Genomic DNA, 12096 nt, shown 5'->3' with positions numbered 1-12096 from the left:
ATGTCTACAGATGACGAGTTCTGGGACATGCACAAAGGCGGCCAGTACTCGTAGGCCTGAAAGTCACTCGCTGTCCTCACCCAGAGCTAAAGTGTGACGTTAGGTGGCAGCGGTGGGATCCAGTGTGTTAAACGGTGAAAATGCTCACCGTATATAATATGATGAACAATGTAACGTGCACTCTAAATTAATCTCTCTCTCTCTCTCTCTCGCCCCCTCTCTCACTCTCTCTCTCTCTCGCCCCCTCTCCCGCTCTCTCTTGACCCCCCCTCTCTCTATATATATATCTCTATCTATGTCTGCAGAACTCCATCCGACACAACCTGTCCCTCCACACGCGCTTCATCCGGGTGCAGAACGAAGGCACGGGTAAGTCCTCCTGGTGGATGCTCAACCCTGAGGGGGGCAAGATGGGCAAGGCCCCTCGCCGGCGAACCGTCTCCATGGACAGCAGCACCAAGTACCTGAAGAGCAAGGGCCGGGTCAGCCGCAAGAGGGTGGGCAGGCCGGGGATTGGTTCTGGGGCTCAAGTGGGGCTCCAGGCTTCCCCTGAGCAGGGTAGCCCACCGGGGAAGGTTCTCCCAGGCAATATAGGGGTAGCTGGGGGTGTGGAAGGAGAGTTTGACGCCTGGACGGAGCTCCACTCCCGGGCTAGTTCGTCTACTTCGACCCTGAGCGGGCGCCTCTCGCCCATCCTGGCTGAGGTCAAGCTGGAGGAGTCAGAGGAAGGCGGGCTCTCCTGCTCGGCCTCGCCCCACCTCTACCCCTCCCCCTCATCCAGCGCCCGTTCCCCGGCCATGGGGGCCGCGGGAGGCCACTGTCCACCCGTGGAGCAATTGCCCCAGCTGGCTAATCTCACGGGGGCGATCAGCCTGGAGGAGAGGCTCATGGAGGAAAGCTACCACCATCATCATCCTCACTCAGCGGCAGGCCACAAACTTCCCCAGGTCTATCATTACAACCCTGGGGTTAAAGGTCAGGGGTCATACTGCGGCGCGGTCTACAGCCAGGCTGGGATGGGCATGCTGCACCACCACTCACCCATGCAGACCATCCAGGAGAATAAGCCTGCTAGCTTCGGCGGCACCATGCGGGCCTACTCAGGGACCAACGCCCTGCAGAGCCTGCTAACAGGAGGCCCTGGAGTTCCACAGCAGTACTGTGCCAAGGACATAATACTGGGCCAGGAGAGAGATGCCCACTCCATGATGGGGCCCTCCACGAACGGAGTGAGCTCCACCCGTCACAGCCATCACTCCGGACACAACGGACATGCAGCACACAGTCACAATGGCAGCCACACAAACCACAACTCGGCTCACAGCCACAATGGTCACAACGGTACTCAGAGTCGTAACCTCAACCCTGTGACCAACCACAACCACAACTCTCCTCATCTTGGCCACAACCTCAGTCAGAACCACAGCAACCACACAACGCACACACCGACTCAAGCCCCAGCCCTGGCCCCACGCATCAGCAGTGGCCACCTCCAGCCCTACAGTCACAAAGCCCCCTATCTTTACAGCCCCCCGTCCCACGCCCACCTCCCCGCTTCCACCACCCTGCCACCCAACCCGGCCGGCATGCTGGGGATGCCTCAGGACTCCTGCCACCTGGCCACCGCCCCCCACCCCTCGCACCCCTGCCACAACACTTACCCCAGCCCCCAACACCAAGGAATGGGCAGTGGACTGTACCACCACCAACGGGGCATGGTGGGAGGTGGCACAGGAGGCAGCTACCATGGTAGCTCATACCACCAGCCTCACCCCCACGAGAGACTACTAGCTGATCTGGACCTGGATATCTTCCACGGGAGCTTGGACTGCGACGTGGAGTCCATCCTCCTCCACGATATCATGGACTCCGGAGAGGAAATGGACTTCAACTTTGACAGCTCCTTGGCCCAGGGGGTCGGGATGGGGATGGGGGTGGGGGTGGGGGTGGGCATGAGTGGACTGGCAGGCCCTCAGCAAGCCCACAACAACCAGAGCTGGGTGCCCGGCTGAGACGTTTCCCGGAGTGCTTCCGGGCAGGCCTCAGAAAAGACTCCACTACCCAGAGTGCTGCAGGCCAGCCCTCACCGCCCCTCAGATAGACAGACTCCACCCCCTCCCCACTAACATGTTGGGGAGCACTGTGCTTGACTGTGTCATTCCTGGACTGAAAACAGAGGAGATGGGACAAACACTGTCACTCACTTCCCATACCTTTCTATGTTGTGTTATAAAAAGCCCCCGTCCCTCCCTGCCCGGACTCCCTCTGGATATTGTAGCTCATGTTACATTGGTTTTTCTCACATCAGCTGTATACTGTGATGACAATCTCAACTGTGTTGTTGCCCAACGTTGTTCCTTTCTCATCTACTATCATGAGACCTGAACTCACCAAGCACTTTAAAACAAGTGGGTCAGACTCCACAGCTCACTCACAAACAGACCTGGGTTCAAATACTATTCAAAATCCTTTCCATCACTTTATCTGGGCTTGACTGAGTTTGCCTGGTGCAATGGAACCAATAGAATTGTCGCAAAAGTGCAAACCCCGCCTATCTTGCGCTCCAGGCAGACGACAGCAAAAGCTGAATGGATTTTAAATATCTCAAATGGTATTTGGACCCAGGACTGCTCACGTAGAAGGCAAATTCATGCAGAGTTTGGCTGTTTGCAAGGCGGGTACGGTATTTGACATATCATTTTGCTGAACAAATAAAGAAAGTGCAAGAATCAGAATCTGTAGATACATTTGTGGCATAGATGTATAATGGGGGTTGCTATGCTGCTACGTTTACTGCCAGTGGGAAGCAGGGAAAATGTCAGCAAAGATTTCTGATTGATTGCTTATTTGGTCTCTTTGTCGTTGGCTCGTATTAGTCAAATTATACATTTTGGGAAAGACTCTTACAACAACCTGTGCCTCCTCACTGACCTAATTGAAAACTATAATCTGGTGCTTTACTTGACTGTGCAAGTCGAAATGTATGTTATATTAGTCAGTTACATTCTGTCATTATGTCAATTGAATTAATCTTTGGAATATTCAGAAGAGAACATTCTAAATGGCGTATCACCTTGCCTCAACCAGGGTTTATTTTGTCTTTGTGGCGCCAGCTTTTTTTCTTGAGCTTTTTTCATTTTCTTTTTTCCCCCCTCTCTCTCTCTCTCTCTCCTTTCTTTAACCTCTCTCTCTCTCTCCTTTCTTTAACCTCTCTCTCTCTCTCCTTTCTTTAACCTCTCTCTCTCTCTCCTTTCTTTAACCTCTCTCTCTCTCCTTTCTTTAATCTCTCTCTCTCTCTCTCCTTTCTTTAATCTCTCTCTCTCTCTCTCCTTTCTTTAACCTCTCTCTCTCCATTCTTTAATCTCTCTCTCTCTCTCTCTCTCTCTCTCTCTCTCTCTCTCTCTCTCTCTCTCTCTCTCTCTCTCTCTCTCTCTCCTTTCTTTAACCTCTCTCTCTCTCTCTCTCTCTCTCTCTCTCTCTCTCTCTCTCTCTCTCTCTCTCTCTCTCTCTCTCTCTCTCCTTTCTTTAACCTCTCTCTCTCTCTCTCTCTCTCTCTCTCTCCTTTCTTTAACCTCTCTCTCTCTCTCTCTCTCTCTCTCTCTCTCTCTCTCTCTCTCTCTCTTTCTTTAACCTCTCTCTCTCTCTCTCTCTCTCTCTCTCTCTCTCTCTCTCTCTCTCCTTTCTTTAACCTCTCTCTCTCACTCTCTCTCTCTCTCTCTCTCTCTCTCTCTCTCTCTCTCTCTCTCTCTCTCCTCTGCCAAAGGAGACAGAGTGATCATCCCTCAGACCGACCCATTAAACTGGGTCTTGATTGAAATTCAGCATCTTGCTTTTAATCTCCAAAGTGATGCTGCGGCCATGCATCATTATCGGGAATCTAAACGCAACAGCCTCCCATCCCTCTCTCTCTCTCTCTCTCTGATCCCTTTCTCTGTCGCTAACGTAATGTGCTGACTGATAGCCATGATTAACGCCTAGTCATCCTGGCCCGAGGGAGACAACGCTGTCCGTTTTTGTCGGTTTGTCTGTTCGGAAAGGGCGCTGGTGGGAAAAAGAACACCACACAAAATAAGTAAACACAGGTTGATGGTAGGTCAAAAGACGAGAATCACATGATCATGTCCCTTTCCCCGTCCTTTTTGGGCGTGTGTGTCTTAAACGGGTAGTGTGTTTGTGTCGTAAGTCATCCGCTTCGTCGTCGTCATCTGTATTTTGTGTGCCCTTGCACACGTTATGAGGTCGTCTGACTGTGTTTTGGGCCCGGTGGGAGTTCTCTGGCATAAGGTACTGTACATATAGGCGGAGAGGGGTAGAAAAGACGGCAAAAACAATCAGCCAATCAGATTGGCATTAATCTCTGTCAGACAGGGTTGTTGTTCCTTCCAACCTTCCTTCCCCTCGTCTCCACATTCAGCGTGTTTCCCTTTTTTGTCGTCGTTCTCTCTTGTTGTCGTTGTAACGTTGACGTTCTGAAGGGACATACAGGGTGGATACGGCATGGTAATGTGTGAAGGCAGATATCGGGATTGTGACCCCCGCCCCCTCCACACCCTATACTCTAGGCTACACCCGTCCCTATGAATTGGACCACGGTGTCTGTGTATATGTGGGGAGTCTACTTACTGTAGCTCTAGCCACCACACTCTAGTTCCACACAAAGCCTCCGGACAGGAGAGAGCCATGGGTCATGTTCATTAGGGCACACGCAGAACACCGTTGCGAACTGTCTTAAAGCGCTTTGCAACGGAAACCCAAAAATGAGTGATTCTTATTGGACAAAGTCCAGGTTGTCCCGCTCCGATTCAGTCAGTTTTTGTTCGTTTGATGCCTAAAGAACATGAACCAGCTCTCCCGTCTCCCTCAGTAGACACGCTCTGCTGTGGATGTCGTCTCTTGTTCAATCTCAGTCTGTGAAGTATGTGTGGAGGTCTTGGCGAAATGTTATAGCCTGCGCTAAAAAGGTTTAGTGACGCCCCGATATTGGAAAATAGAGCTATATATAATATAACATTTTATTATACACATATTTATTTATGAAAGAGGTGGGTCTTTGTCACCCCTGAGTGTGGTAGTTTGTGAGCCAACTCCCATTTCCCTCCCATTTGTTTGGTCTTTGTTTCCGCGTCACACTTTCTTTATAGTTGTAAGGATTTTATTTTGTACAAAAATCTATATATTGACGATATTGTATAATAGTTTTTAAACTCAAAAAGGAATTATTAATTTTGTCGTCTTTCTTTTTTTAAGAGAATGTATCTTATCTGGTGACTGTTAAATAAATGACATGAAAAGAAAGCATCTGTTTCTTGCTCTGTTTCTTGCTCTACACTTGTGTGGTTCCATGCGAGGATTTGCCACGATTGTGTGATGACATTTCCATTGTAATCCCCTGATTCGTGAGTTGTCTTGTGCTGGTGTGTCCTTCATTCCTTGTTCTTTCATATACCTGTGTGAGCGACTGCGTGTGTTGTGTTGCATACAGCACACACAGACTCACTTTGCTTCAAAAGTGTGTGTTTGTGAACGAGTAGTTTTTTTTTCTTTCTTTAAAATAGTGTATGCATATGTTGATGGGTGTGTGTTTGTGCGTCCCTGTGTATGTGTGCCCTTGGGTGTGTATGCGTGTTCTTGTGTGTTCTTGTATGTTAGTGTGTCTCCTTCTGTATGTGCGAAAGCAAAAACTGTGTGTGAGAGAGAGATGGGGGGGGGTGTCATCGCCGCTGTATTTTGGTCACAGCTGTCCCAGTCCCTTCTGAGGCGTTTTCACAGGAGGAGAGCGAAATACTGCCAGGCCGCAGGGGAGTCTCCTCCTCCATACATACATACACACACACACACACACACACACACACATGCGCACACACACAGACAGGCGCGCATACACACACACATGGACACAGGTACACACACAAAGGCGCATACAGACACACACAGGAGCGCGGGCACACAGGAGCGCCCAAACACTCCTCTCACTGAAATGTTCGCTTTTAATTGACTCCACTCGGCAGAGACTCTCGGGAGGGAGGGAGGGAAAAAGAGGGAGGTGGTGGACCATATGGAGGAAAAAGCCAGAGAGGAGAGAACCAGAGAGAGAAACACAATTTGAAAAAGACCCAATTCTCAATACATAACAGTTATCACTGTACTGAATAATTCAAACAAGCCGTTACACATATACTCTACATGATGTCTGCGTAGTTCCGTTCCTCTGGATCGTACGCCAGCACGTGTGATTAAGCAGAAAAGGGGATGGAAGAAGGCATTGCTCTACAAGTCAGGCGGATATCCCCATCCCTCCATTCTGCCACCCCCACCTCTAGAGAGAGAGGGAGAGAAATAGCTAGAGAGAGATGGTGAGAGAGAGAGAGAGACCGAAAGAAAGACAGAGGAGAGAAGAAAAAGCAGACGGCTCAGTCCAGGTGCTGCGCCTCAGGGATGGACCAGTCTTCTGTTGCCTCATTATCGGAGAGAGAGAGGCTATACATTCCGGTGCCATTATTCTCCCACTCAAACAGTTCAACGCAGGTCTGCTTCACTGAGCCTGGTGATGGTATAGCATAGAAAAAACTCACGGGGTGGGCACTGCCAACCAAGACCTATAGGTTAATATAACACTAGAATATAATACTGAGGACGGATCCATTTGATTTAATGCTGATCAGATGCATTTCTACTTAGAATCGAGCTTCATTTCATTCTCAATGAGGATGCTGATATAACTGTCATCAGTGCACATTATGCTGCTGTTCAGATGGAATCACGGTCCTGGTCTGTCATAAATTGCCCTATTGTCTTAGATCCGTGCTTATCCTTAGGTCACCCCGGTTTAAAATGTGAATATAGAGAGAGGAGAAAGATGAAAACCAGCTATTCCCTGTAGCCTAATAATACTACTGCAGATCTCAAGTCAGACATCCAGAGGGGGCTACAGAGGTGATGACACAATTAATGTCAAATGAATACCCCTGAGCCCCCTTCTCAAATCTGTATCCCCCCCGCTCTATCACACATGGCCTAATCCCACATGGGGAGCTAAGCGTTAAGCGTCGTAGCCTGATTTAGCTAGCGCAGCACTGGCGTACAGGGAACAGGGCCGACTGGCGTCAATAATTACGGGCTGATACTGAGAGAGTAATTAGCGAGGGTGGCTAATGGCGGCAGCTTTGGAACGTTAGGGTTGATCGCGAGGAGATAGCGATGCTTCGACTAGCCTCCCGTGGGCAAGAGCAGACACACAGGTTCTGAATCAGAAATGGTTCTGATGCTTAAATACTGGGTTATGTGGTTGCTGTAGGGGAGGATTGGGGCTTGGGGACTGCGGAGCTCAGAGAGAGAGGTCAAATGTAGGCTGTGGTTGGTAGTTCATGTATCAATGGAGAGAGAGAGAGAGAGAGAGAGAGAGAGAGAGAGAGAGAGAGAGAGAGAGAGAGAGAGAGAGAGAGAGAGAGAGAGAGAGAGAGAGAGAGAGAGAGAGAGAGAGAGAGAGAGAGAGAGAGAGAGAGAGAGAGAGAGAGAGAGAGAGAGAGAGAGAGAGAGAGAGAGAGAGAGAGAGAGAGAGAGAGAGAGAGAGAGAGAGAGAGAGAGAGAGAGAGAGAGAGAGAATTGAATAAACTGAATTGAGAAGATGAGAGGAATAGAGAAAGACTGTGTGTGTGTGTGTCTGTGTGTGTGTTAGACAGAGGCTCAGAATCGAAGACAGCCGTAGTGTAGTTAATAGGCCTGCAGTGGAGAGCCTTCTGTGTGTGTATGTGTGTTTCGTTATCCAGTGTTCAGTCTACCCTGACCCTCAGTAAGCATCACCTGGAACCAATGGACCTCAGAGAGATAGACACGAAAGAGAGAGTGAGAGACAGAGTGAAAGTGAAAAAAAACAGCACCTCTCACTCTGAGTAACCTGGAGCAGCACTTCAATCTGGCTGCTGACAAGAGTTCTCTATCTCTTTCTCCTCTCTCTCTCTCTCTTTTTCTCCTCTCTCTCTCTCTCTCTCTCTCTCTCTCTCTCTCTCTCTCTCTCTCTCTCTCTTTGTCCTCTCTCTCTCTTTCTCCTCTCTCTCTCTCTTTCTCCTCTCTCTCTCTCTCCTCTCTCTCTCTCTCTCTCTCTCAGCATCTCTCTCTCTTACTCTCTCTCTCTTTCTCCTTCTCTCTCAGCATCTCTCTCTCTTACTCCTTCTTTCCCTCTCAGCATCTCTCTCTCTCTCAGCCTCTCCCGCTACCTTAATCACCACAGAGTTTGTGTACACAGCAGCGTCCAGATTCCCAGAGAAGTCGCCTTGCAAGAAAGTGACTGATTAAAACCCAGGAGAGAGGAAGAGAGACAGAGAGTTCATCCCTCCCTCTGGAGAGAGAAGCTGCAGCTTATCAAGGACCAGCTGGGGACGAGCCGCTAACAACCGTCGACAAACGATACCAAGTCTGCTTCCACATGCAATGTGGAGTCTGTTAAAAAGTGACTGTTAAAAATAACAAAATAGAAGTGTGCCATTGTTGAACTCAAATGAAAGATAGTGTTGTGTGTGGAAATAGACTTGGGATGTGCCCAAATGGCTCCCTATGTAGTGCGCTACTTTTGACCAGGGCTTGGATGACAACTGTGCTTCGTGCGGCCTTGGTTCTCTGTATGAATGAGTGTTGATATGAAGCATTGTTCATACGGAATCAGGGCAGAGCAGAGGGGTGAGCACGGGAACCGATGCATCTATAGCTGTCGCCATGACTTTGCCAATGGTGAGGTTTCTGTGGTGGTAGAGGTGGAGAGGGAGAAAGGGTGGTGGAATTTGAAGGGCGGATTTTTACGTCAGCCTTTTAGGGATACCTCAACAGGCAGTTACAGTGGTGTGTGTGTAGGGTGTGTGTGTGTGTGTGTGTGTGTGTGTGTGTGTGTGTGTGTGTGTGTGTGTGTGTGTGTGTGTGTGTGTGTGTGTGTGTGTGTGTGTGTGTGTGTGTGTGTGTGTGTGTGTGTGTGTGGGGGTTTCGGTGGTGGGGAAGAGGACGGTGTTGTGTTGGTGAGGCCATCCATCACAATATTGAGAGGCAATGAGGCAGCATCGGACACACTCAAACTCACTGACGCACACACACACACACACACACCCTGCTATATCTCGTCTCACCCAGGCTCTTGCAATTCCCCCTCGCATGCGGCTGTGGCGTCGGTTCGTCTTCGCTGAGAGGAGAGAGAGTCTAGACTGAGGCGATAGACATCTCATTAGAATCTCCTACAGCTCCACCGGCGAGCAGTCTGTCTTCCCTCTTACTGCCAGGAGAGAGTGTGTCTGTGTTCTGTGTGTGTGTGTGCGCTTGTGTTTGTGTTTGTGTGTGTGTGTGTGTGTGTGTGCGTGCGTGCGTGCGTGCGTGCGTACATGCAAGAAAGAGAGAGGGAGAGAGAGAGAGAGAGGGAGAGATGGAGAGAGAAAATAAGACTGATAATAGCAATAATAGCCTTGATCCTCCCATAGGCGAACAGCTCTCTCTCTCTCTCTCTCTCTCTCTCTCACCACTGTTTCATTCTGAATGAATTCCGAACTCGTTAGTGCTTACAGCTCTTCTCCTCCCCACCTCCTTCTGAGACTGGCCTCAGATCTGTTTCTCGTGTCTCTCAATGCCAGTGTATTTAATATGTGCCTGTATCAACTGTTCTTAGATCTCTTGCCATATACCTTTTAGTCTGTTACAATCTCTGCACTCTTAGGGCTCTATTTTCGTCTGGCTCTAAGGAGGTGCAAGAGTCAAACGCATGTTAGTTTGCAATTTGGTCATGTAAAAACTGGCACACGGGCATTTTCCATATTAAAGCAATGCAACTAGAACAATGTGGGCTGCAAACATGTTCAACATATTGAAGTAAATATCAGGCAGGCTATTTAACGAACTAGGCTATAACGGACTAACATTCGAATTGGAGTTGATGACAACGCAATACATAAAAGACCATAAATAAAACAGCATATTTAGCTATGGAGCGCAATCTGATTGGCCAGCGAGGGGCCACAACTTGTTTTTTCATCAAATAAATGGCGCCACCGCCAGCTACGGCACCAATAATTCCAGCTGTGAAAATAGCACCAATATTTCTGACACACCCCTGAACCTATAATGGTACCACTAGCGCTAAGATTTACCATTGCGTTAGTTTTGTTAAAATAGAGCCCTTATAAAACAAAATGTGCTACACAGAAGCAGAAAGAGCTCATCAGATGAAAAAGGTCCCATGTAGAACCCTAGATCTCCACAAAGAACCATTTGAGAACCCTTTTTCTAAGTGTGTGCATGTACCACCCTTGTCCTCAGATCAGAATCGCTTCTCCCTCTCCTTTCCCAGCCAAGGCCATTTACACTTTGCTTATATCAGCACCCGCACGCACACAGTATCCCTCCCTCACACTTACCCCTCTGACCCCTCTCTCTCTCTCCCCAAGCCCAAGCCGTGAGTTAGTAATCCTAGCCCCAGGCTTGCCCCCGAGCGCTCTGCTAAAGGAGTAGTGTTGTCTGTGTGAGGCCTTGACCCTGTAGGTTAGAGCCAGCCAGCCAGCCAGCCACCCACGCTCACTCTCTCTCTCTCTGGCTTCGGACCCTCACTCTCTCTACCTCTCTCTCTCTCCCTCTCTCTCTCACCAAGAACCCTCCAGAGCACTCTCGCTCTCTCCCTTTAGTGGTAATTGCTCAGTGAGAGAAAAGAGAAAATCCCGCAGCCACTCTCAAGGTCATCTCGCCGTGTGTGTATGTGTGTGTGTGGAGGAGACGAGTGTCTGAGGGGAGACGAGATAGACTCACTGCCAGATGTTATAGCGTGACCTGCTCTCTGGAGAACCAATCACGGGATCCCTCTGGGCCTGACCTCTAACGCCACATTCTGTGCTGAATGGTTATTGGTTAGCCTGTCATAGCTCTCTCTCTCTCTATCCCATTCATTCTCAATGACAAGTAATCATACACCTTGACTTATTTGATATTTTGTTGTGTCACAGCCTGAATTCAACATGGATTAAATAAATAAAAACTTATTGTGACAAAGTGAAAACATGTTTTTAAAACATTTTGAAAATGTATTGAAAATGTAATCTCATTAACATAAGTGAACATTTACATAACTATTCAAACTCCTGAGTCAATACTTTGTAGAAGCACCTCTTGTGGTTAGAGCATTGGGCCAGTAACCGAAAAGTTGCTGGATCGAATCCCCGAGCTGACAAGGTAAAAATCTGTCATTCTGCCCCTGAGCAAGACAGTTAACCCACAGCCCCCCGCACCTCTCTGATACAAATCTCCGTCCCAGTCTCAGGTCTTTTGCAGACTCCATCAGGTTTTCTTCCAGAATGGTCCTGTATTTGGCTCCATCCATCTTCCCATCAATTTTAACCATCTTCCCTGTCCCTGCTGAAGAAATGCAGGCCCAAACCATGATGCTGCCACCACCATGTTTGACAGTGGGGATGGTGTGTTCAGGGTGATGAGCTGTGTTGCTTTTACGCCAAACATAACGTTTTGCATTGTTGCCAAAAAGTTCAATTTTGGTTTCATCTGACCAGAGCACCTTCTTCCACATGTTTGGTGTGTCTCCCAGGTGGCTTGTGGCAAACTTTAAACGACACTTTTTATGGATATCTTTAAGAAATGGCTTTCTTCTTGCCACTCTTCCATAAAGGCCAGATTTGTGCAATATACGACTGATTGTTGTTCTATGGACAGAGTCTCCCACCTCAGCTGTAGATCTCTGCAGTTCATCCAGAGTGATCATGGTAGATTTGCAGTGGTCTGATACTCCTTCCATTTCAATATTATTGCTTGCACAGTGCTCCTTGGGATGTTTAAAGCTTGGGAAATCTTTTTGTATCCAAATCCGGCTTTAAACTTCTTCACAACAGTATCTCGGACCTGCCTGGTGTGTTCCTTGTTCTTCATGATGCTCTCTGCGCTTTTAACGGACCTCTGAGACTATCACAATGCAGGTGCATTTATACGGAGACTTGATTACACACAGGTGGATTGTATTTATCATCATTAGTTATTTAGGTCAACATTGGATCATTCAGAGATCCTCACTGAACTTCTGGAGAGAGTTTGCTGCACTGAAAGTAAAGGGGCTGAATAATTTTGCAC

The 12096-nt window shown here is 48.5% G+C and overlaps 1 protein-coding gene across 1 annotated transcript in view; it reads left to right on the top strand.

The window, feature by feature from the left end:
* LOC118367328 (forkhead box protein O3-like) overlaps nucleotides 1-2109 on the top strand; it is a 35215-nt gene extending 33106 nt beyond the window's left edge. Inside the window, exon 2 of the mRNA XM_035750678.2 lies at nucleotides 306-2109. Coding sequence (XP_035606571.1) covers nucleotides 306-2012 — 1707 coding nt within the window. The 3' untranslated portion in view covers nucleotides 2013-2109. The remainder of the gene's footprint in view (nucleotides 1-305) is intronic.
* Nucleotides 2110-12096: the final 9987 nt, after the last annotated feature.

The sequence above is a fragment of the Oncorhynchus keta genome, chromosome 34 (genome assembly GCF_023373465.1).
Source record: "Oncorhynchus keta strain PuntledgeMale-10-30-2019 chromosome 34, Oket_V2, whole genome shotgun sequence".
NCBI lineage: Eukaryota > Metazoa > Chordata > Actinopteri > Salmoniformes > Salmonidae > Oncorhynchus > Oncorhynchus keta.
Note: the sequence above shows the minus strand (reverse complement) of the source record. Positions and strands in the feature narration are given on the sequence as shown.